The sequence below is a fragment of the Martes martes genome (assembly GCF_963455335.1).
Source record: "Martes martes genome assembly, chromosome: 9".
Classification (NCBI taxonomy): Eukaryota; Metazoa; Chordata; class Mammalia; order Carnivora; family Mustelidae; genus Martes; species Martes martes.
Window position 1 is genome coordinate 20,224,052 of NC_137896.1, and position 26,563 is coordinate 20,250,614.

The window sequence follows — 26,563 nt, forward strand, 5'->3', positions numbered from 1 at the left end:
CATTGGAAACAAACACGAATTAAAAAAACAAAGCAAAGCAACAAAGACATTGTTTTGTACCTATTAAACTAGCAAAATAAGTGATAAAACTCAATTCTGAAAAAAAAACAAAACCCTCAATTCTGATTAGCAGGTAAGGCCACTAAGACACACTCAAGAATTTAAGTCAATGGTTTTCAATACAAAAGAACTGCCTCCTAGCAGCCATTTTGGAAATATGACGTGCACTTCTGGTTAACACAATGACTGGTGTGTGCTACTGGTATTTATGGGCAGAGGCAGGAAATCTAGACATCCTGCAATCCAGGAGACAGTCCTGCACAATGAACAATTACGCTACTTTTCACATGACTATCAAATGTCCGCCAAAAAATCATTCTGTCCTTAACTATCTAAGCCTAGAAATGTAACTCCATTTTATACAAAAATATAAAATATTTTGTGCTAGTTTAATATACACTGAATTTTCTAGTAGTGCAATTAATCGTGTAAACTGCGAAAAGACTGGACCTTTTATGTTTAGAACCTTACCATACCAAGAATTGTTTTTTTTGTTTGTTTTTTTTTTTCCCAAGAATTGTTTAAAAAAAATTGTTGATCGTTTCAGAAAAATCACATCACCAAAGGCTATGCCACTGGTTCTATCTGGGCTGCTGATACCACACACTGCTGTCAGGAACACAATCACAAGAACTACATATACACTTCTGTAATCCTTATTTCAAAATGTCAAATATATGAGAAAAGAAAGTCTCTTCAATAAATGGTGCTGGGAAAGTTGCATATTCAGATGTAAAAAAAACCCGAAACATCCCCTACCTTACACCATTCACCAAGATTAACTCAAAATGGATTAAAGACTTAATTGTAAGACATGAAATTCCTAGAAGAAAATATAGGAAAAATGCTCCTTGACATGGGTTTTGGTAATGGATTTTTTTGGAAATCATATCTAAAGCACAAGTAACAAAATGAAAAATAAGTGGAACCACATGAAACTGAGAAGCTTCTGCAAGCAAAAGAAACCACCAACAAAGCGAAAAGACAACGTACCGAGTGAGGAAAAATACTTGCAAACCACGTATGTGATAAGGGGTTAATATCCAAAACACACAAAGAACTCATACAACTCAATAGCAAAATAACCCCAAATAATCCAATTAAAAATGGGCAAAGGATCTGAACAGACATTTTTCCAAAGACTATATATGAATGGACAGCACTTACACGAAAAGGTACTCAACATCATTAGTCGTTAGGGAAATGCAAATTGAAACCAAAATGGGATATTACGTCATGCCTGTTAAAATGGCCATCATCAAAAAGACATAATAAATGCTGGCATGGATGTGGAGAAAAGGGGACTCTTGTACACTGTTAGTGGGATTGTAAACTGCTACAGCCACTGCAGAAAAAGGTACGAAATATCCTCAAAAAATTAAAAAAGAACTTACATATGATCCAGCAATTTCACTTCTGGGAATATATCCAAAGGAAATGAAAATGCTAATTCAAAAAAGATACCTGCACCCCCATGTTCACAGCAATGTTAATACATGGAAACAACCAAAGTGCCCACTGATGGATGAATGGATAAAGAAGTTGTGTGTGTGTGGGGGGGGTGTAATGTAACATTATTTAGCCATAAAGAAACAAGAAAATTCTACCATTTGCAACAACATGGATGGACCCTGAAGGCATTATGCTAGGTGAAGCTAGACAGAGAAAGACAAATATTATATGATCTCACTTAAAAGTGGCATCTTAAAAATAAACAGAAGTACCCCACCAAAATCATAGAAAAAGGGATCAGATTTGTGGTTACCAGTGATGGGTGCTTTGGGGAGGGGAAATTGGAGGAAGGTGGTCAAAATGTACAAACTTCCAGTTACAAGATAAATAAGAACCATATAATGTACAACGTGATGACTATAGTTAATACTGTTGAATGACACACAGGAAAGCTGTTAAGAGAGCAGATCCTAAGAGTTCGCATTACAAGGAAAATATTTTTTTCTTTTTATTGTATCTATCGGAGATGATGAATATTAACTAAACCTATTGTGGTAAGCTAAAGGCAAGACACTGCAGAAGTTCAGAGGACTGATTACTTTTGATTGAAAGAAGGGCTGAGCTGGAAAAAAACAGGATAAGATCAGGGAAGAAGGAATAGGGTATTGAAGGAAGGCTACAATTTTAAAAGAGATAAGAAAATTAAGTGAATAACGGTGAGAGTAAAAAGAGGCCGGTAGAAAAGAAAAATATATGAGGAAGGGTGTTTGCTTCAAGTAGCAAAAAAAGCACCTAAAAAACCTAAACTAAAAACCTAGATCGGCAAGAAAGAAAGTTGTATATAGAAGGGATGAGATTTCAAAGATAAACAGTGACCAATTTTGTAAGAGTACAAATGCTAGGATTGGAGATTTATAATTAATTTAATAAAAACTCGGGCAGCAGGCGCCTGGGTGGCTCAGTGGGTTAAGCCTCTGCCTTCGGCTCAAGTCATGATCTCAGGGTCTTGGGATCGAGGCCCGCATTGGGCTCTCTGCTCAGCGGGGAACCTGCTTCTCTCTCTGCCTACCTCTCTGCCTACTTGTGATCTCTGTCAAATAAATAAATAAAATCTTCAAAAAAAAAAAAAAAACAACTCTGGGGCACAGAATGAGAGAATATTAACTTTATCATAGAAATGATACAGCAGGAACTAGAATTTGGTGTAAGTATCCAAGACAGGCTGAGGGACAATAAAAAAGTAAACTCCAGTGTAGCTAATATATTGAGGGGGAGGGAGGGAAGGATGGGGACAAGGCAGGGAGGACTGGGCACTACAGTGAGAAATGAAGACAAAACTGAGGTTAGATAATTAAGGACTCTGACTGCTAAGTTAAGGATCTTGGGTCTCCTCCCCAGATAGGCTCGGTCAGCTATCACCCTGAGCTACTAGCAGAGAAGTCTCCAAAAGTAAATATGACAGGAGGAAGGAGAAGATGATGACAACGCACCCCTGCAGATCACTTAACTTCTTCCTAACTCTACATGTATCCATTTTCTAAGTAATCTCCCTGGAGGTTTCTACTACCAGGTGATTGTGTGCTGGTAACAGCTTAAGGTTTGTAGGTACTACCACAAAGTAACATGAAGGTTTGGTCTAACTGACAGATTACCAAAATGATCAATACAGTAGTAGTGGCAGATGCACTGAGACCACAGTCTGACATTAATTACATCAACTTACTCAACCAGTATTTATTGCATGCCTTCTATACACCATGCACAGGGAAGAATAACAGTGAATAATAAGATCCCTACTCCCAAGAAACTTCAATTACAGAGAACAATTTTTTAAGACTTCATAAAGTAAATCCAGACATCAGTTATTTCATGAAACAAACATTTATTAAACCCCTGTTATGTGTCAGATATTGTCCTAGGATAGGTACGCAGATATAAACAGGACACGATGGCTGCCCAAGGGAAGGTTTCACAGGAAGGAAGTCAAGAGAAAATCCATGACACCAGAGTACTGTAGTATTCAACATGATTAACTGACATGATGAGTTTTCAAGTCAGCATCAAACAAGAGAAAAACTACTAGAGATCTTGCTTGATAACAATGTGCCTTTGTAAAAACTGATCATTTTGAAAGAACTTCCACACGTTATTTCATTTTATTCCAATAACAAGCCTAGAAATTTCAGTAAAACAGATGTACTAGACATGAGGTGAGGAAACAAAAAAGGCTATAACTTGCTCAGAGCCACATTAAGTGACAGTAAAGCTGGGACAAGAAACTCCATCTTTTGCTCCAAAGTCCAATGTTCTTCCCTTTTGTTCTGACTCCATACCTCCCCATTATGACCTTGGACAAGTCACCTGGCATTTCTTTGTCATAGTTTCCTCACCTACAAAACAGGGAGAACACCTGCAGTACCTAAAGTAACTCGGGGGAAGGATCAAATAAAGTGACATAAGTCAACATACTTTAAGATGTACAAAGGCAAAGTACACACTATCAGGCATGCCTTGTTTCTCTTAGGAAAAACAGGGTACAGGGTGCCAAAATACTGAGTAAATAAATGAACCATGCTGGATTTTAAAGCACAAATTGCTCTCAAGGTCACCCATATAACTTTATGACAAATAAAGACAGAAGGATTATAGTTCACATTTCTGTTGTAGTCCCATTGACTCTATAAGGCAAATACCAATCAAGTTTCATCAGAAAGGAATGTGTTTACCTATATACCAGATTCTGTTGGGGATCCTATCAGACACGTGAATCACAAGAAAGAAACACAGGTTGTGCCTGTATTCCTCCCTAAAAGGGCAAACAGGTAGTTTTTGCTAGTCTGGTTTTTTTTTAAAAAAAAAAAAAAAAAGGCATGAATACCACGAACACCCTGCCCGCCCCCAACCAGCACCCCACACTTTTCATCCTTTATGTCTCAGACCTGCTCTGTCCAATACAGTAGCCATTTCCACATGTAACTACTTACATTTAAATTACAAATTCAGTTCCTCATTTACACTAGTCTCATTTCCAGTGCTCAGTACTCACATGTGGCTAGGGGCTACCATACTGGACAGTGCAGAGATAATATAATTCCATCACTACAGAAAATTCTACCCAGCAGAGCTGCCTTAGATACTACACTTCTATTTTTATTACAACTCTAACTAGACTATAGACTCCTTGAGGACAGAGCCTGTGTCTTATTTATTTTGGTATTCTCAAGATATAAAGTACATGTCACACAACAAGCATTCACTATACATCTAACTGAATATCTCAAACATAGACTACTCTGTCATTTCCCCCACCCCAAAACACACACACACACGAAACAATAACAAATAAGACATCCTCTCACGTAAGGTACAGAGATGGAAGGAAATACTGTGTGCAGAGGAAGGAACCTGCTTTCTAGCCCGATGTACTAGAAACTAACCATGTAATCTTGGGTAAACTACCTACTTTCTTCATGTCTAAAAAGTTAGAATTAAACTCCATGTACTTTAATTCTAAAACTTTAATCATCTTGTACCAAAAGAAATCATGTATTCTATCCTAAAAAGGTCTTTACATATGTCAGAAAACACATCTGCTAACACTGATGAGTATCTCAAATTAAACAGAATCCATTTCTAAGTCTCAGGCTATCTTGATTGCAGCCACTTTTGGTCTTTAATGAACACGTGAAATATTTCACCTTTATTCTGGATATCAATTACAGAATAAAACCTCAGGCTTAAAGATTGAGTTTCTTCCATGCGCTGAGGCCAGAACTGGATACTCTGTTCATATCTGATCAGAGAGAAACAAGGGCAAGTTTCTTGTGTATCTGAATTTAACAAGAATTGTCCCATCAGTTTCTCTATTAGCTTTAGCCTAAAAATTGACAAAACAGTCCAAAATGGAACCTGTTACAATGTTAAAGAATCTTTCCATAACAACCCTTATCCTGTAAAGAAAGTCTTTATATAAAACGTCCATATTTTTTAGTCCACATACTTCACCATATTTTTTTTAAGATTTTATTTATTTATTTGACAGAGAGATCACAAGTAGGCAGAGAAGCAGGCAGAGAGAGAGGGGAAAGCAGGCTCCCCACTGAGCAGAGAGCCCGATGCAGGGCTCCATCCCAGCACCCTGAGATCATGAGCTGAGCTGAAGGCAGAGGCTTAATCCACTGAGCCACCCAGGCGCCCCTACTTCACCATATTTAAGTGCTATAAAAAAATCTTTGTTGTCCAAAAACCTCTTCATAATGACCTTCACACACACACATATTCACTCATTCCCTTTTATAAACTTTAAGTGGTTCGAAGACTAGCCAAGAACACACACAATCTGAATTACTGGCCTGCCTTTCTTTAAAATCAGTAAATATGCTGGGCAACAGCAGTTCAGGCATTCTACAATAAATATATACTAAGTTTGTCAAATCCTGTGACATCAAGGTTTTCATCTTCATTAATGTCATCTCTCCTAGTGAACAGGATGAACTACTACCGACAGCCAATTCCATCTACTAGCATTTACCGAGTACCAATGAGGTAATAACAACATTTAGTAAATAACAACTAAACACTATTTTGGACAACGAGGTAGGGAACATATGCAAAGGCCTAAGGACAATTAAAGGTCTCCACTGCAGAATTGATCATATCTGATTATGATAAAATCAGATTTTTTAAAAAATTGACCAACACTAATTACATATCATCCTACATAGCGCCATGCCAGTGTAAGAACTCAATGTGTTTGTCCAACTGCTAGACGGATAAATTAATGACCCTAACTAGAGTGTCTCTAATCAAAAAGAACAAAACTCTATAGGCTAAGAACTACCAAACACCTTTTGCAAAAATGGAAATAGAGAAGAATCTGTTTGCAGCGTGAAGTCTATGCCATAGAATAGACTCAAACATGCCAATCTCTAAAACCAGTGTAAGTCTGTATCAAAACACTGGAAGGAAGAGAGATAATATAGTTCAAGTTGCTCATAATCCAGAAGAGACAGAAATGCAACACAGAAAAAGAATTAGTAAATTCCATTATGATGATGCTGAAGAGCACATAAGAACAACTCAGGGTGGTTGAGTGTCACAGACACAGGCATCCTGAAGGGCATGTGGAGAGTTAGGCAGCCAGAAACTGGAAGAAAAAGCTCTGTGCACATGTGTAAGAGAGAGCAGAAGTGTGTGCATCTGAGTGGAGTGGGGACAAGCATGGAGGATAGCCTAGGCAGAAGAACAGCATATGCAAAGATGACCCAGAAGTTTGACATTAGACCCATGAGTACTGTACATCCAGGAAAACTGCAAACTAAGAGTTTTACATGAGATGTATACACTGTAAAGGTACAGCAACTCAGAAATCCTGTAGACAAAGTTACTTTTCATCCAAGTGGTTTTCACAAAGTGGAGTAGTCACTGGGCCTAAAGATAACATCTTTGCAAGTGCAACTTGCATTTTTAACAAACTCCCAGATGATTCTCCTACACACTTAAACTGGAGGCACACTGAAACATCTTCTGAGATACAGGACTGCCCACCCCAGCAGTTCCCAAAGTTTGCTACACACTGGAATCACATGGGTCTCCTTAAAAAATACTGATGTTTGGCTCCCCTCTCCTTCCCCCCAAACATTCTGATTTAATCAGTCTGGGTGTGCTGCCTAAGGTTCGGGAATCTTTGAAAGTGGCCCCAGGTGACTTCAACGTGCAGCAAAGTTGGAGAGCCACTGACCTAATTGTTAAGACCTTCAATCTGGAGTCAGACTGCCTGAGTCCAAATTACCAGCTATGTGACCTTGGGCAAGTAAGTCACCAAACCATTCAGAGCCTCAGTTGCATCGTCAGTAAAATGGGGATAACCATCCTACCTTACAAGCTTGTTGTGAAGTTAGATGTAGTGAACGTAATGGCCTGGCACAATGCCTGGCGTATAGTGAGCGCTTAACAAGGGTTAGCTGTTTATCCTCGTTATTAACTCTTCCTCACCCGGCTGTCATTGTGCAATGGGTAGCATCATCCCCACAGGGCGGCAGCAACTCAAGCAACCCTTCTGCTGGACCAAATTCCTCGCCGGAGTTGTCTAGCTTCGCTCCTGACCCGCCCCCTCCCCCAGCGCATCGCCCGGCCCAGGCAGCTCCCAAGGGCTAGACCGAATCGGAACAGACCCGACAGAAGCCGCCGACTCCCCCCCACCCCCGAGTCAGGTCCGGGCTTTGCCGGACCCCGCGGGTCCCCTGAGAAAGGCAGAGTCGTGGTTCCGAAGGCAGGGTCCTTGGGGCACCCGGGCCCAAGAGACGAGATTTAGTTGTTTCGGGACCGCACGGAGGGGAGGGGAGGGGAGGGTCCGGCCGCGACGGGGAGGGCCCTCCGGTTACCTGAGGCGACGGGCGGGGCCCGCATCGCTGGGGCGGGCGCCGCCGCCGCCGCCGCCGCCGCCGGCCGCGCTCGGCCTTCCGCCTCACGCTGCCCGCGCCATAGTGCCGGCGCTTTTGCTGCCCAGGCCGGCTATTCTCAGGCGGTCGGTCAGTCCACCCGTCAGCGACTCTCCGAGGGCGCCGGGGGACGACGAAGGCCGGTCGGGCCAGCCGGCTGTGCTCCGCTCTGGCAACTTCCGACTGCCAGGGGCGGCAGCGTCAAATAACTCCCCGAACCGAGTGAACCACCGCGCGTGCGCGGCGCGCCTGATCAGAGACTTCTGCGGGTCCGAAGCCGCGGCGTCAAATAATTCCCGAGACACGGCGCCGGAAGCTGCGCGTGCGCAGCGATCCCAGATCGCCGCGCGGGGCATAGTCCCGCCTTCCTTTCCGGATCAAGTGGAGTGGGAGGAGTGAAGTGACGAAGGCATCTACTTCATCTCAATACCGCCTGTGGGGGTGCTCCACCTGCGTCCCTGTGAATCAGTGCAGACTTTGCTAGTTCTCGGTGCGGATAGAGTAAAGGACTTCTGTGCAAGAGTCTGGCTCCCACCCAGGTTCTAGGAGTTTCTCACTCCCACCATTACAGCACCTTTTCTTTGAAATGTTTCCCTTCTCCCGCTGCCCCTTATTACCTGGGCATAGCGTTAACTCTAGGAAATACTCAATTCCAGGCCCGGAGCAGACTACAAAGATGAATCAGACAACGGAGCCTCTGGTTAAGGAGCTGAATCTGACATAGGCGAGAAGACTTAAGTAGTAATAATAATAGCAGGAGATACCGGTTTGAGCACCTATGATGCACCGTAGATTTTGTAAACATTACCTCTCTCAATAATTAGGTTTCAGCCTCAACGAAGAAGATAATAAATACCCTTAAATAGGTACAACTCAATTGCCTTGGGACTGTAAAGGGGGAAACTTGGGCTGATAGAGAAGAGGTGGGAAGCCACGGCCTTGAGACTGTCCTTGATATTTAGAGATAGGGGATCAGGGTGTTGAGTAGGCTGAAGGCATGGTTGTCTGAGGCTGAAGAGAGCAGAGAAAATGCTGACTCCTCCTTACCTTCAGTTAGAACAGACCACGGGAACTGATATTCTCATAAAGATATGAGTGTTTCCCCAAGACCTTGCCACCCACCCCCAACCCCACCCCAAGAAAGTTGTTAGAGGAAAGAGGAACAAGGAGTAAGAATGTTCCAGGACAGGAATGGGGCTATATCCAGGACACTTTGTGGATCAAAGCAATGCATTTCAATTAAACACAGTGTGACAAACACTGCCAGAGGCTCACTCAATAGCTAGCTATTCCAACCACCTATCCCTTGCCTTTCGGAACTACAGAGACTGGAAAGCAAAGCATACCATTTCCAACCTCCCTTGCAGCTAGGAGTGGCAACACAACAAAGTTTCTGGCCAATAGAATGTAGATAGAAGTCTGAAGGGAGATCTTCCCTTCCAGAATAAAAAGGAAGTCTTTGGAGACATTTGTGATCTTCACCTTTTCCTTACTTCATTCATGGAATTCAGGCACAACACCTGGAGATGCTGCAGTCATCTTGAGACCATGAGGAGGACTATGCTAAGGAAGGTAGGAACAGAAAGACAAAAGAAGCGTGGTTCTTTAGGACATACTCAAGGAGCTGCACAAACCCTGGACTACCTTCTTGTTTTATTGAGACGGGGAAAATCTTATTTAGATCAGAGTTTGTTGAGTTATATACGTTACTTTCAACCAGACTCATTTCTAACATACTAAATATTGAATACCTGTAATATATCAGACAGGTAAGGGGCTGTAATGAGGGTGATAGATTGAAAGAGCAACGGATGGTAGGAATTGGAAAAGTGAGAGATACAGGACTAGGAAGCTGTCTGAAAGCTCTTAGGGAGAGGTTGAAAATACATCTAGTTCTCCCTGGTGACTTTAATTCATTTCTGAAAATTCTGACTCTAAGTGAAAGCTGTTAAATGAGGAATATATGTTTCTATTAGTTTTAATGGGAAAACAAAAAAAAATGTTCAATTCTAACCCAAGATACTGAAATATTTTAACAGAAATATATATCAATGGAGTAATGAAAATAAAAATTATATAAACAAATTATTTTAAGTCAATAGTATGGCTCCTACATAAAATGCAAAGTGTAAGAGCTATTGTACTGTTCAGAAGATAAGAGTCAATATTTGGTGGGGGTTGGTGGTGAAAAGATGCAAGAGAGTCATTCTTTCTTTCTTTTTTATTTAAGTAGGCTCCACACCCAATGTGGAGCTTTGAACTCACAACCCTGAGATCAAGAGTCAGATGCTCTACTGACTGAGCCAATCATGTGCCACAAGAGTCAGTCTTTTCATTTATTTATTTGAGAGAGAGAGCATGAGAGAGAATATGAGTGGGGGAGAGAGGCAGAGGGAGAGGGAGAAGCAGAGTCCCTGCAGAGCAGGGAGCCCAATGCGGGACTTAATCCCAGGACCCTGAGATCATGACCTGAGCTGAAGGCAGCTGCTTAACCAACTGAGCTACCCAGGCGACCCTCCAAGAGTCATTTTTAAAGGTAATACATTTCTGCACATTTTTCTTTTCCATTTTTTAAAAATTTTTGAGGGCTTCACTTAAACCAACATAAGAATAAAGTTATAACCTGCACAGAAACACACACTTGTTGTGGGAGGAGATCAAACATAACACTTTGAAATATGTGAGGAAAGTGTTTCAGACTGCAAGAGACTGAGAAACATGAAATACTACGCAGAGGGAAACCTTATGGTTTCTCCAGACACAGTACCCAATTCAAACGTGTTCCACATCATAATTTCTAACTAGAAGAGTAGAACAAATTGGGAGTGTCTTCTTCTGAAACTGTTATGTCAAAATATCACTTTGTATTGTGTACTTATTTACTGTGTATTAAAAGGCGTTGCATTCAGAAAAGGAAAAATGGAGTTATATTAACTTTTCTCTCCAAAGTTGGCTAGATAGGTAGGTAGATAGATAGATAGAAAGAAAGATATACAAAAGCCATCCCACAGTTCTTACAATGTAACCAACACTCTTCTCACTGAAAAATGGGATCCATGTTCCCTCCGCTTGAGTCCAGTTGTGACTGTTCTGGCCAATGTGATGGAAGGAATACTATGTGGCTTAGGGAACTAGGTCACAAAGAGGAGACAACTTCCACTTAGTTTACCCCCTTTTGCAATACTCACCCTTGGAACCCAGTCGCCACGTTGGTAGGAAGCCCAGGCCACATGAAGAAACCATGTGGAGGTATTCCCGCTGACAGCCTGAGCTGATGTCTCAGCTGGCAACATTAAATTGCCAGATACGTGAATGAGGAAGCCTTCAGATCATTCCAGTCCCCAGCTTTCACGCCAACCTACGTGACACCGAGCAGAATAGAGACAAGTTAATCCTGTTGAGCTCAGACCAGAGAGCAGATTCATGAGCAAAATAAATATTGTCAGTGTTTTAAACCACTAAGTTTTGGGGTAAATTGTATGCATTCATAGTAATTAAAACACTTTCAAGAGCCATAATTAAGAAAAGTTGTTAACAGACATATTAGAGGTATGTCATCTGTAGCCAATTTTTTTTTCTTCTTTTTCAAAATACACAGAACTAGTTTGGGGTGGATAATGGTTGGGAAGACCCACTTCTATTTCTCTTGAACTTAAAACAATACCAGCACAGTGTCAGTACTCAATAAACATTCGTTGGATGGATGGATAGATGTGGGGTTGGGGGATGGATAGTGGATGGAAAATTCATTGGCTCAGTATCTAACCCACTTTCTTGCCCTACTGTTAAGTCTTAGTGAATAATATCCAGTGGCTAGTGGTAGTACCATCATTAGATCTAGGTAAGAAGTCCCCTGTTCCAGACCCTGTGACTCAAGGAGTGCTGCATATTGGATCAATATTCCTCAGACTTTTCCAAGCGCCCCTCCAAGGCCAACAATGCCACCTTGGAAGGGTGCCCCAATTCAGAAAAGGCCCCACGTGGGTCCTGTTAGCTAGAAGTTTCCACCCTGAAGTTTTCTAAGCTTCACTCTAGCGATTGAGACTGGCCAGAGCCAAAACTGCCATCCAGGCAGGGTGATGCACTCCCAGACCAAGTCCATCACCTGTGAGTCTCAATCTTTATTTCCACTCTTTGAAGACCTCTTCAGCCTTCTGTCTTACCACCCCCTGCCCCCAACACTTATGTGTGAGGTTGACCAAATGCCTTGAAGAGCTCCAGGACTATATGGAATCATTCTGGAGTCTCATGGCCAGTTCTGGTTCCAGAAGGATAGCCTGGTGAGGAACTCACTCTTGCCAGCAGAATTTCTTTCACCAGTTTGTGTGAGATTGGGCTCCCAAAATGGTGTTGGCATGATGATTGTGGTGACTCTCACTCACATTGAAACCAGGGTGACTTTAGGACTCTGAGCTACCAACAGTCCACTGCAGATGCTTGGGCTTGAGTTGCATGATGTGGCCCCAAGTGTTGGTTTGCACCTCTGTGTTCAGACCATGTTCAGATTGCTCTGACCTATAGCAGCCAGGGTGATGGGGGAGGGGAGCAGCAGAGATCTTTTACTCTGTGTGCTCTGCAGTCCCTTCCTCAGCTGGCCCCCAGGGAAGTCACCTCACCCCCTTTGGCAGGATTTGCTATGCCTATCTCCTCCAACAACTTGAAATGTTGCTCTGCAATCCTTATGCTCTTCCCATTGATGTACTTTCTTACCTCTGATGGACTTGATGGCATGGTGCTCTCATCATCTTAAGCCATACAGAGGTGGCTTAAGGGTGGATGTATCTTGTATGAATGGAACTGCTCTTCTTGCAGACCCCTTTCCTGTGCTCCCTACTGGTGGTGGTATGTGGAAGGTGAGTGTGGTCAGCATTGAAAGCAATCACATTTTAGGAACACGGTGGTTACTGCCTGAAGAGTTCAAGACATGATGGGAAGATGTGTTGTCCATGTTTATGAAACAATATTCCAAAAGGTAAATTTAACATGACCAGAAAATAAATTATCATGTACATTTTTTTTTGCATATTCTGGGTAAGATTTGTATTTGTAGTTCTCATCAATGAGTCCCAGGAAAAATCTCTGAGTCCTTGGAAACCAGTGTATCGACACCCCCGCTCATGGATGATGCAGCATCATGAGTAATAATATACAAGCATTAAATAAATGTATTAGAAGGCTACAAAGTTAGGTTATATTGCTTCAGTACTAACAGGTTCCAAATAGCATACTTTTTGCAGTGGGAAATATGAAATTAGGCAATAATGGCAAATTTTATAGTAAAAAAAAATGAAGGGATGATTCTTGGACTTGAACTGGAAGAGATTGTGTCTGGATACTACCAAGAACCTTCCTGTGCCCTGATAGGATGATAAATACAGCCCCAGGACCTCCTCCCTAGCCATTATTCTAAATCATCACCAATGAAGCACTGTATTTCACATGGGCCCATGAATTTTGTGATGTATTTTAAAGCAAATTGCTTATATAGAAAGGAGCCATGCAAAAAACATTTGTTCAAGGCCTTGCATGTACTAGGGCTGCGTTGGCTAGTGTCCTCTTCCCCCGGTAGCCCCCTCAAGTTTCCCTGAGCTCACTTCCTCCACTCTTGAGAGCACCATCTTCCAGACAGTCTTGCTTGCCAACCTGGGTCCCACTGGAGTAGCTGCTTGTGCCCAGATCATCCCCTCCCATCAAAAGGTCCAATTCATACATATACTCCTTTCCTGCTTGGAGTGAGTGTGCCTGCTCTTTTAAGATCAGAAGATAAATTTTGTGACTAAATAAGGGCAAGCCGCTGAGAATGGACTGTTGTCTGAATGCCATGAGCAAGGGCCATCACAACATGTTTATTCTGAGAACTTGACATGCTGCCTGTTTGCTGGAATCTAGTTAGGCAGCCCAGGGTCATACAGGGGAAAGTCAGCCTGGATAAGTGAATTGACCACAGCACCTCATGCAAAGCATTCATGGAATACCGTAATAACTGGCCATTTGGAGGCAAGTTAAGGAAGAAATAGGCTTTTTTCCAGGATGCACTGGTGACAGAAACCTGACTTACGCTTCCAGAAGAAATTACTTTTGGAAAACGTAGAGAATCAAATGAGGGGGAGGGCAGGGGTCAAACTGGCCCAACACAACACATACCAGGGGCTGGAATGCCACCAGACTTCCTGTTCTGCATCTCTGCCTCTCTCTGTATGTGGACTTGCTGACTTCACACTCAATCTGGTTTTTTGCATACAGTGGGGAACATATGCTGGGTTTATCCCAGGGCACATCCCCATCCATCTTCCACTGAGGGTGGGCAGGAGAGCCACATAAGAGTCGTGCATTGGACAATTCATGGGAGCTATTCACATCGTAGTTTATTGTTGAGAAACAGAGATGCTGGGGATGCTTGGCTGAGCTAATGCCACAGAAAATGGAAAGAAATGGGTAGGTTTTCCTACCACATCCTTCTCTGGTGAGGAGTGGCCCTTGATGAGCCCATTCCAAGGGAGTTAAAGGAATCCCCTCTTGACTCTTAATGACCTCCCCAATAAAGCTACCAGGGAATAAAGCTGGCCTTCTGATGCCCTCATGGTTATGAAAGAGTGCCAAAGACCAGAACACTATGGAGTTCTGAACCCTCTGAATTCCTGTCTACAGGTGTCAATACAGGTAAGTCTCCTATGTGATGGGTCACATGCTCCCTTACTGGTGGGAAATCTCAACAAAAGCATTCGAGGTTATAAACTCCTTGTGTAGGCTTTAGCTGCATTCAACAAATTTTGATATATAGTATTTTCATTTAATTCAAGTCTGAATATTCTCTAAAGTTTGTTTTGGTTTTATGTCTTTCTGTTGTAGTCACATATTGTAGTCTATATCATACTGATGCACTGGTATGTGAGATTTGCTTTGCAACATACAATGTGGTCAATATTTAGAAATTCTCCAAATGTGCTTAAGAAAATACATACTCTCTCACTGTTCGGCAAAGATTTATAAACATGTTTTTTTTTTAATATGTATTAAAATCATACCTATATTCCAAAGACCAGAATCTTTGGAAAAGAAGGAACAGGAACTTTACAGTGAAGTTGGCAGCCTCCCCTTAGCCAAGTAATCAAGGCTAATATCACTAGGGATAGGTCATGTTGATATCATGTGCTCCTGATACGTGACAAGAGGAACTTCACCTCTGTGATAATTCTTTCCCCAAACCCATAACCCCATTCTAGTCATGAGAAACCAGCAAAGAAAGGCAAATAAAGGACATTCTACAAAATACTAACATTCCCAAAACTGTCAAGCTCTGGAAAAACAAGGAAAGACTTGAGAATCTGTTACAGATTGGAGGAGATGAGGATACACGCTGATGAAATGTAACGTGGTGTTCTAGATCAGGTCCTGGCACAGAAAATGGACAACACAGGGGAAGCTGGTGAAATCCAAAATGAGTCTAGAGTTCAGGTAATGGTCATGTGCCAATATTAATTTCTTAATGGTGACAACTATACCGTGGCTACATGATAGCCATATGCTTGTTAGGGGAAGCTGGGTGAAGGGCGTATAAGAAGTCTTTGTACTAGGTTTTTAACTTCTCTGCAAATCTAAAATTATTCCAAAAGAAAATATTTCTTTTTAAAACTCAATCTGGGGGCGCCTGGGTGGCTCAGTGGGTTAAAGCCTCTGCCTTCGGCTCAGGTCATGATCCCAGGGTCCTGGGATGGAGCCCCGCATTGGGCTCTCTGCTCAGTGGGGAGCCTGCTTCCCCCTCTCTCTTGGCCCGCCTCTCTGCCTACTTGTGATCTCTGTCTGTCAAATAAATAAATAAATAATCTTTAAAAAAAAAAGTCTTTAAAAAAATAAATAAATAAATAAATAAAACTCAAGTCTGTTGCGTGTGTTGTTCAAATCTTCTAGCAAAAATAAAGTAAAGGAGGGTGCCTGGGTGGCTCAGTGGGTTAAAGCCTCTGCCTTTGGCTCAGGTCATGATCCCAGGGTCCTGGGATCGAGCCCCGCATTGGGCTCTCTGCTCAGCAGGGAGCCTGCTTCTCTTCCTCTCTCTCTCTGCCTGCCTCTGTCTACTTGTGATCTCTGTCTGTCAAATAAATAAATAAAGTCTTAAAAAAAATAAAGTAAGGGAAACAATAAGGGGAAGGGTCTGTCTCCACTTCTCTAAAAACTGCTCTGGAGCCTTCAACCCCAATGTCCGCAAGACAAAGAAACAAACACAAAATTTGGCCATCTTGATATGGTGCAGAAGAACCTTTAATAAATAGTAAAGGAGGTCAATAATTTTTTTAAATTTATTTATTTGACAGAGAGAGATCACAAGTAGGCAGAGAGGCAAGCAGAGCTAGAGGGGGAAGCAGGCTCCCCACTGTGCAGAGAGCCTGATGCGGGACTCGGTCTCAGGACCCTGAGATCTTGACCCGAGCCAAAGGCAATGGCTTCACCCACTGAGCCACCCAGGTGCCTCCGGAGGTCAATAATTTAACAATGAATCAGGGCATCTGCTATATCAATGTTTTCATGTCTTTACCGCATCCCTTTAAGGGAGGTAACCAAGGCCCAGAGAGGGTGAAACTGGTCACCCAAGTTATGCAGTTGGCTTGATCTAGGTGTATGTGGCACAACGAAGCCGGTGCTGTCACATTCACTCCAGGATGCTGCCCCAGTTCTCCGTGCTGCATGCCATCCACACTGGCCCTCCTCCAGCTCCCCCTACATCCCCCATGCTGCTTGCACCTGTGACCACTCCTCCACTGCCCAGATAATTCTACTTGCTCAGGGAGAACTTCTCTGATCCCTTCCCCCACAATAGATCTCCAGTGTCCCCATTTAGTCCCATGGCAACTTTCATTTGTCCTTCAGAGCATTTATTACATTTCTTCATTTGTTGGTTACTCATTTATCATGACAGGACTGTGAGTTTACAATGGCCTGTGTTCACCGGTGTGTGTTGCCATTGCTTACCCCAGAGGCTGACACTTAGTAGGTGCTCAATAAACAAGTAGTGACTGACCGAATGTACAAACTCTGGGCACACTAAGCTTAATTCCAGGAGGTGGGGCTTGCACTAGATAAGCACTACAGAACTTGGTGTCCTGCTTCCAGAAGGCTCTGAACATGATGTGAGGATTCCATCAGGCACAGTGAATGTATACCCAGCCCTTCTCTGCCAGGATGTAGGATCCCCAGTTGGGGTACCAGAGAATGGGGGACCTAGGCAAGAGAAGCTTCTTTAAGACTCTATAGAATGCAGCAACCTTTCTGTAGAGAAGGCATCCTCAGGACACTCTTCTTACATGGAATTAGCCTTGAACCTCTCACCACCTGGATCTTTGCTGTCTAATAATGTAGCCACCAGCCATATGTGGCAACTGAACATTCTAAAGGTGCTTAATCTAAACCCAAATATGGGTTTAGATGTATAAGCATAAAATACGCACCCAATTTCAAAGACTTCATCTGGGAAAACATGTAAAATACCTCATTAGTAATTTCTTATATTGGTTATACACTGAAATGACAATATTTTCTGATATATTGGGTTAAATAAAATATAGTATTAAACTGCATTTCATCCTCTTTTTATTTAAGTGACTACTAGGGAAACTTTAAATTACCTTTGTGGGTTCCATTGTATTTCTGTGGGATATTGCTATTCTAGACTATAAGCTCAGTGAACCGCCCCCCCCCCGGCTTTTGTTAGAGCTGCACGCCCAGCTTACAGTAAGACTGAGCGTACAGTGACGGTTCATAGAAATGTGGGGTGTGGATTAATAAAACTTACTATCTTAGGTACTTGTGTGTGATCATCAGGGCAGAAACTTTCTTTTTCATCACTGTATCTCTATTCTTAGCGTAGTGCCGGGCAGTATTTTTTGAACGGAAGAGTAAACCTTCATTCTTCTGGCTCTCTGTTCTCCTACATTAGCAGCACAGTGGTGGTAAATGTAAGGTCTCTAATTCAAAAAGCAACAACAGTAAAGATCAACAACAGTTGATATTTTGGTGTTGGCTGAAACATGCCTATTGTCTCTGTACATGTCAGGTTCACAAGTTCAATGCTAAAAGCTGTTGATTTAGATGGAGAATATTTTAGAAGACTGGAAAATAGGCAGTGTGAAGCAGATGGGACAGAATAGTAACATACCCTAATTTCTAGTTTTCCAGCACAAACAAGCATCTGACAACCTGATATGCTCATGCTATTTATGAAATCAGCCTGCAACATTTTTCACTACTTAATATACTAAGCGATGGAAAACCAGCTGAGCCACTCATTAGAAGTAAGACACATCCCTTCATTTCTCTGAGCCTTGGTTTCCTCATTTATAAAATGGGAGATAATGAAATCTACCTCACTGGGTTGTTGTGAAGATTGAATGAGGTAATAACATCTATAGGCTTCCTTAGTACATACAGTGTGTGGCATTTAATCAAAGTTTGATCAGTGGTGGCGATGATTAACACCAGTCCTACTGGGGTATCTGCAAATTAGCAAAGAAGGAAGTATTTGTGGTGTCAATTAACGGATGAGTCTGTCATCATGATATACTTGTTCTCCATGTTAACCATCAACAAGCTAGACATGCTCATCCAATAAAAATGGCTGACGTTTAGCGAGAGCACAGTAGGAGGCAGGCACTGTGTTATGCAGTGAACGTGCATCAACTTATTTCGTCCTTGCTGTGGGGGATGGGTGCTGATGGTCAAAGTACGGAGCCAGAAACTGAGGTCCATGGAGGCAAAAGAACATGCTCCAGCCCCACAGTCTCACAGGGACACTGAGAATTCAACAGGCTCTAAATGATCTCGTTAGGCTGCTTCCCTGTAGTTAGGTATCCTGGTGACATGGCAGTTATAGTCCCGGGGACAGAGAGGCCTCCAGGAGCTATTCCTGGTGCACATGGTCAAGACCACTCTTGGCCTCCTTCCTCACCCTTGAACGCTGACCGAGCTCCTGGCATGTGTCAGTCACTGTACCCGTCAGGCTGTTAGTGGCAGAGGCTCATTTGAATCCTGCTAGTAACAAATGGCACGGTGGTGGTAAATGTAAGGTTTCTGATTTAAAAAAAAAAAAAAAAAAAAAAAAAAGGAAGACAGGGGACGCCTGGGTGGCTCAGTCAGTTAAACATCTGCCTTCGGCTCAGGTCATGATCCCAGGGTCCTGGGAATGAGCCCTGCATCGGGCTCTCTGCTCAGCGGGAATCCTGCTTCTCCCTCTGCCTGCTGCTCCCCCTGCTTGTGCGTGCTTTCTCTGACAAATAAATAAATAAATAAAATCATTTAAAAAAAAGAAGAAGAAGAAGAAAAAAGGAAGACAGGAGTTTTGGTCACTTGGCCACACCTCACAAAAATTCAGGCAAACTGGACCCTGGGCCTTGCAGAACACAGATGTGGTTTGGAAACTGAAATATCCTCCTCCCCTTAGAAGAGTTCTAGAAATGGTCCCTCACCTACAACAGGAGCCCAGTGCTCTGTACCTTGAGATCCTGTGGTTAAAGGGACTCCATCCCTCTGTCTCTTCCAGTTTCTGTTCCTGTGACCAATCACAACTCCCAGAGAGGAAAACCTGCTCTTAGTCCGAGACCAAAGTCATGGGTTAGGGCTGCCCTTGGGTGGCTGGGCTTCCCTATCCACTGAGCTGCGGTGGAGGATGAGGAGGGGCTGCAGGGCTGGCAGAGGCGGAGCCTACCCTCAAGACATGCACAGCCTAGACTGACCAGCCAGTACCAGCTTGAGCGGGTCACCACCCTCGCCATGTGACAGCCATTCATAACCAGATGCAGCATGGAGGTGTCCTCTTCGGCCTCCTGTGCCCCCAGTTCCCTGGGCCTGGTACCCCAGAGGAATGCTTCCTACCACCCCATCTACACTGTCATGGAGGCAGCAAGACTGCCATGAACACCCAGAGGTGAGAGACCCTCCCTTGACGCCAGTCATACCTGCCAGGTGAGGCCTTCCCTGTCTGCTCAGTTTCAAGCGCCACTCCCCCTCTTGCCCCAGCTTTCCTGTATCCTTTCCCTGTTTTTCCCTTTAGCCCATCTCTAGCATGCTACACGTTTTAGTACTTTATTTATGGTCTGTCTCTATCCTCTAAAATGTTAAGTGCTATGAAGGCAGGGGTTTGTTCTTTTGCCTTCTTTCATTGACCAGTATCTGGAATGGTGCTGCACGTGACTGACACTGGGAATGAAGGAAAGGAAGGGCAGGGAATCCAGTCTGGCTGCGGGTTTAGCCAAGGAGGGTTTTCTGAAAGAAGTGACACAAGCTGAGTCAAGTCCAGCCTCTGAAGTGGGGGACGCATGCCAAGCAGGCAGGCCAGGAAAAGGAGAGCACGTTCAGGAGCCTCCCGTAGTAGCATGGCTGCGGCCTTTGGTGATCCCAGGGCGTGGTGTGTGAGGTAAGGATGGATACACAGACCATGGGGAGTGAGGAGGGCCCCGAAGGTTCCCTGGAGAATGGAATGTCCATGCTACTAGGGCCGAGGCTCAGATGGGGCCAGGAGGGCAGAGGGCAGGGGAGGGCAGACCAAGAGGCTGGGCCTGGGGTAAGGATCGGTCACAATTTGGAAGCAAACAAGTTGTTGACTGAGGAGAGCTGTGCTCTGAGTGTGGACTGTATGCCAGCTGCTGCCACGAGGACCTCTCTGACCTCCCCGGCCCATCACTATACTAAGGGACTGCAGGAACAGGGCAGTGATGGCTGACACTCCACAACCTGACCAGTTCAGCTTACTGGGAAGGACATTTTGGTGACGCTGGGCCAAGCCACAGTCAGTGATCATGCCTCCGTAGCCCCAAGACGCCCCTCCCTTGGCCATTTCAGCAACTATGGCAATGTTACCTCCTCCTTTCTTCCCCAGCACTTCGTCACTGCCCCCTCCTACAGATCATGGACCAACTGGCCGCAGAAATGCCACAGGACTGAGGTGCGGGGTGGGGAGGCAGTTAAGAAAATAAGAGAAAATAAACAGAAGGGGAAGGGAATGCAGGGCACAGGGCTACCCAAAGCTGGCGGGAAGGTGCCTGGTGAGGAGGGGCTGGTCAGTGTGGGAGAAAGGACATCTACAATAGCAAGGCAACATCCAGCTGTGAAACTTCACTGGAAAGGAACTTGGGCCAAGCTGGGGAAAACGCTTTCATTTTTCACGAGGGGACCAGGGCCACGGTGGGAGGACACTGGCCCAGAGAGTGGAGTAGGTGGGGGAACTTTGAGAGAGAGTGGGCAACATCAGGTCCTCGGGTAGGAGTTCAGGAGAGGGGAGAGGGAGAAAGAAGGGCCTCTGGTGGAGCTGGTGGGCAGTGTAGACGCTTCAACCCCAAGAATGCCTCCTGTGGACTGAGGCTGTCAAGGTGCTGAACTCACAAAGGTAGGCCTCACCACCTGGTTTTGACCTCAGCCCCAATCAAGGTGATTTCAATTTCCATGCAAGGTTTGTGAGGCACACCACTGCCATGACTGTCACTGAACATGACTCTCAGAGACCAAATCTACCTCGTGGCGACAGCAATAAAAATTCTGACACCAGGCCTTTGCCTACCCCAGCCACAGAGCTCTCCAAAGGACAGGTGTTCCTTGTCACCCGCCCATGCTCAGAACCATCTCCCCAAATTCCCCGGGGGAACCCTGGCGCCAGCACTCAGGGCACTCCTGCCTCCTCACTGTCGTATTCTTTTCCAAAGCCTGGGCCCAGATGTCCTTCAGCCAACACTCCTAATGTTTTTCTTTTCTCCCAAACCTGAGCCCCCAGAAGCACTTGGGATTGTTCAACCCCTAGTCCAAATCCTACATCCCAGTGCCTAGCACTAGGCCAGCCTCAGGAGTGCACTAAGCGGAACAGCTCGGTGAGTAAAAAATGGAAGGTTTGTTCATGACCCACCTTCTTTATAGCTACCTTACTGGCACATGGAGGTATGGGCTTCAAGAGAAGAAAAACAACAAAAACAAGCAGCAGGGCAGTTTCAAAATTTATTGGGTGGGTGAGAGGACAAGGATGCACTGTGCAGAAAAGTCTTGGTTCTAAAAAGTTACAGGGGGAGGAGGCAGGGAGACGTGGAGGCTGCTGGACAACCTGGCCCAGGTGGAAGGGAACCAGTCTTCCTGGTCAACGCCGCTTGCTGACAGCTGCTGGGGGAGCGGCAGAACCAGCTGAAGTCTTTAACTCTGGACCTCAATCCTCCAGGGTGCCAGGGCTTTCCCTCGGGCCTGCTTACACAGACAGAAAAGGCCTTCCAACTGTGCTGAGGCAACCGGGCAAGGAGGTCTGGTGAGGCTTCACATGGCAAGATCATTCTTCACCATGCCACTCCAGCGTCCACGATCAACCCCGACATCATCTAAAGGAGAAAGTCCAGTAAGAACAGCAGCTTGGAATTTCCGTATCAGAAACACAGGCTGACTTAGCCCCTTGGCATTAACTCACCATGAGGAAGTCCCCCTGGGGCAGCTGGGACCCAGCTTACCCCGAAAGGGCCGCTGCTTCCATCCCCTCTGGCTTCCTCCAACAATCTCCAGATCCAAGGTAGCACTCCTGGAGTGAGGAGGACACCACGGAGCAGCAGGTGGTCACAACAGACGTCTGGGTTCCAGTGTGGTTTCATCTTTCTCTAAGCTGCTATCGATGAGAATGCCCCAATGAATCAGGCATGAGCTGATTTCACACTGGCTTTTTTCACACCAAACACAGCTCAGAAATCAATCTCAATGCTCACAGAGAAGAGTCAAAATAAACACGGTCTTTAAAAATGGGTGTTTTCAGGGCAAGAGCAGATAGAGCAATTGGCAAAGAGCTGGCTGGAGAGCTAAAGCTCAGAAAAAAAGCTCAGCTAAAGCTCCTCCCACGGAGCCCCCCCTTACCCCCCATGCTGGGAGTGAAGGCCACCATTGCAGCCTCCCTCCACTGTCATTACATCCCGGCACATCTGTCTCTCTGATGCTTGTGCTCATCCCAACGTCAAACTCCTCGTGTTGCCCCACCTCCCCATACCTTCCTATTTCCCATCACATCACATTTGGGCCATCACATCCATTTGGACCACCAAATCCATGTCCTGTCACTGACTCATGCAGCAGCCCTCAATGCCTGAGACCAGAGAGCACTAGCTGGAGAGGAGCAGGAGTGTGTGAAGGCATCAGCATTTGGAAGGGACAGGGATGGACCCTCCAAACACGGGAAGCCGCTTTCAACAATTCCTCTCCCTGCATTATCAATGACCAGAGCACAGGCAGCCCATGATCGCTTTTGAATGCAGGTGCATGAAGGGCAGAGAGAGACCTAGGAAGAGCAGCAAATGCTACTGGACTTTGGAATAGACTGAATCTGGGGAAACCACCCAGCCGAGCACAGGACCTCAGGAGTGGCCATTCTTACAATAGCCCCGTAGAACCTCCCTGCCAAGGGGAATCAGAGAAGTCACTTTGAGCAAAAACGCTGGGAAAATCTTAAGGGTTGGAAATGACAGGAATCCTGTGGTAATAAGCAGCACGGAAATCACCTCTATCGTTAAGTGTGCTTCTTAAATAAAGAAAAAAAGGTCCTGAATAGGTTACTGAGAGAGCAGCACAAGGGGATTCAGAGCCAGGGACAAGAGTCTCTGATGTGTGGGTCCTATTTCCCATTAAAACATGCTTCTGCCATGACTCCAAGGACGGAAGGCAGATACCCCAGAGAACCCTCATTACCCAGTGGGACTCCAGAGACCCTTCCTCTGCAGCAGCCACTGAGAACTTAGCAAGGGCCAGGTGTGATCTAGGTTGTCTGGGACTGAGGAACAGATCTGGGGACTCACGGACATTACCTTCTCACCCCTCAGCATCCCGATACCCTCACACAAAGCCCCTAGGAACCCACACATGACTGTACCAGATGCAAGGAAACAACACTCTAGAGAAAGGTCAAGAAATCTTACCTCAAGGACACTAGGATCTAGAATGTTCCTGATAGAACTCCCATGATGCCTCTGCACATGGTGGGCTCACCTGCAACAGAAAAAAATCCAGGAATGGGCACCCAACTTGTACCTGCTCACAGTAGCACATGGTAGGCATCAGGAAAGGACTTAGCACAGTAGTTACCAGAGAGTAAAGTAAGCATTCAACAAATGTTGGCTGTTATTATTTCCCCAACAATCACACTATTTCCTCGTAAAAAGGACAGAAGTTACTCTAAAGAGGGAGACAGTGCATGGCTTATGACGGGTGGCCAATGCTGATGAATGCATCATTAACCAGGCTGAAAAGGATGCCAAGGCCAGATTTATGGGAGTGTGCGTTGGCTGCCCAGCAGCAACCCTGCTGGACATTGAGGAAAACTCAAGTAACATGCACAGACTGGTTCCCAACAGCACGGACAGGAAGTCAAGCCCCAACAATGACACTAATGCACCCATGACTGCCCCCGGGGCCCTGGAGGCCCAAGGTGTCTGTGGAGAAGCTGGAATGTGGGCAAACTCCCAGAAGGTGAGGATGTGCACACTCCAAATACAGGACAACCTTCCCTGAATCCTCTGCCTACACACCCATGAGCACGACATTGGCACAGGTGACAGGAGACATCTAAAAGGTGGTAGGAAAGAGGAAATGTGGGAACGCTTCAGGTTTGTACGGGAAAGGAAAGGACCCTCCAAACATGGGGAAATACTTTCAGGAAATCCCTTCCCCGCACTATCAGTGACCAGGACACAGGCAGCCCATGTTAGCAGCCTGCCATCTTCCCAGGCAGGAGAAAGCTGTGCCACCAAGCCCACCACCCCGAGCATCATCAGCCCTTCATGTTAAGATTCCATCTCCCATCATTAACGGGAAAACCAACTCCTGGGAAAAATGCCTACAGTGTTCATTCAGCCTACACATACAGCTTGAGTTCCCACTACGTGCCAAGCACCCTCGGCTCCAATACAAAGGACACACAGGAGACCTCTGTCCTCCCAGAGCTCTGGCAGTTTCCCCACTAAAAAGAAACTGAAGCTCAGGACAAGGAAGGAGCTGAGCCAAGGTTATGCGGCGGGCCACCGGCTGAACCAGGACCTGAATCCAGACCTCTCTGACCCCAAACCCACACCTACCACACCAGGCCCCCTTCTGCGCAAGCGCTTTGCAAGAAGAAAGCTCTCAGAACCTACGCTCCAGGATCACCTCCCCCCTTACCGCGCTGTGCCAGAAGGCAACCAGCCCCCTGGTCAAGGGGCTCGGGCCCAGCAGCACTTACCCAGCAGGCCTCACCCCTGCACACAGGGGCGGCCTCAGGCGCGGCGGATCAGGGTCCTGCGGGACAGAAGCGGGTGCTGCCTGCCGCACGGCCCGCAAAGCCGTCCAAGGGACAGTCTCCATCTGCTTCCCAGACAGCCACAGAGCCCGCACGGCCTGGGCACGCAAGACAACAGGGAAGGGGCTTTAGTGCCAGGCGGGGAGGGAGCAATCACACGCTGCCCCTCTGGGGCCCTGCGAGCGCCCCCAATTGAAAGCTCAGACAACAGCTCCGCCCAACCGGGATTTTCACGCTCTCCGTTAACGACACGTGATGGCAAAACGGGTTCACGCTCCTCAGGTCACTTCGGAGGCAAACGATGAGTGGTTCTGGGGGACTCAGGGTCCGGAGGTGGGTGTGTGTGAGTAAATCGCGGGGGCCCGGGCGGGATCCGAGTCCTTCCCGCGAGCGGGCTGAGGGCGGGGGATCGGACCCGGGGCCCCTTTCTCGAAGACCCGACTTCCGAGAGGTCCGCACCCGGCGGAGGGGCCGGACGCGGAGCCAGGAGCGGGGCCGGGAATCCGGGCTGACTTACGCCGGCTCTCCCCGCCCCCTCGGGCCTCAGTTTCTCCTCCTGTCTGGGAGAGTGGGATGCAGCACTGCGGCTGTGCTGCGCGGCCCCGTAGTGACTCACCCGGGGCACCGGGACTGTAGTCGACGGGGCCAGAGGGAACGACGAGAGAAGGTGCAGCTCGGTTCCGGCCGGTTCGGGACCGCTCGGGAAGGCTGCTGCAGCCACAGGAAACCTCCCCGTCAGCCCGTCGCCGGCGGAAATGCCCATGGGGCGCGGGCTGCGGCCTAGAGCGGCATCTCCCGAGCTGAACCCCCGCGCGCGGTCTCTTCGCGCCCCCTCGTGGATAGGAGGTGAAAACCTGAGTGGCCAAGTATTCAAGCATCCCTTTATCTTCCCATCACTCCATCCAACCATATATCCGGAAACTAGGGAGCACCAGCTTTCTCATCCATCCATCCACTCTCTCACCCACACACCTAACCATTCATACATCTATATGTTCATCTAGACTTCCTTCTACACCCCCAGAAAAATCTACTGAGCAGCAACTTCGTATCAGGGACAGGGCTAAGCATTGGAAATATACTGAAGACAGACAGGGTTCCTGATTTTTTGTTGTTATATTCTTGTAGGAATAATGAGCCAGCGAACGCAATAATTAAAAATCATAACTAATCAGGAAAAAACGGTTGGGTGGCTTAGTTGGTTAAACATCTGCCTTAAAAGCTCTTAAAAAAAGAGTTTAAAAAAATCATGACATGTGCTACAAAGGAAAAGGGCAGGGTGGTATAATAGTGGGGACATATTTAGCCAGGGTGGACAGCAAGGGCCTGCCTGAGGGAATAGCAGTGT

The 26,563-nt window shown here is 45.7% G+C and overlaps 1 protein-coding gene across 1 annotated transcript; it reads right to left on the reverse strand.

The window, feature by feature from the left end:
- Positions 1-21,906: 21,906 nt before the first annotated feature.
- LOC308349038 (uncharacterized protein) lies at positions 21,907-26,125 on the reverse strand (the record flags this gene model as incomplete). The annotated part of the gene is made up of 5 exons (XM_080813586.1): positions 21,907-22,288; positions 22,375-22,566; positions 23,861-23,930; positions 25,159-25,313; positions 25,832-26,125. 3 exons carry the CDS (start codon positions 26,123-26,125, stop codon positions 23,927-23,929), a joined length of 453 nt encoding a protein of 150 aa, XP_080669712.1. The 3' UTR covers positions 21,907-22,288; positions 22,375-22,566; positions 23,861-23,926.
- Between the last annotated feature and the right edge of the window lie 438 nt (positions 26,126-26,563).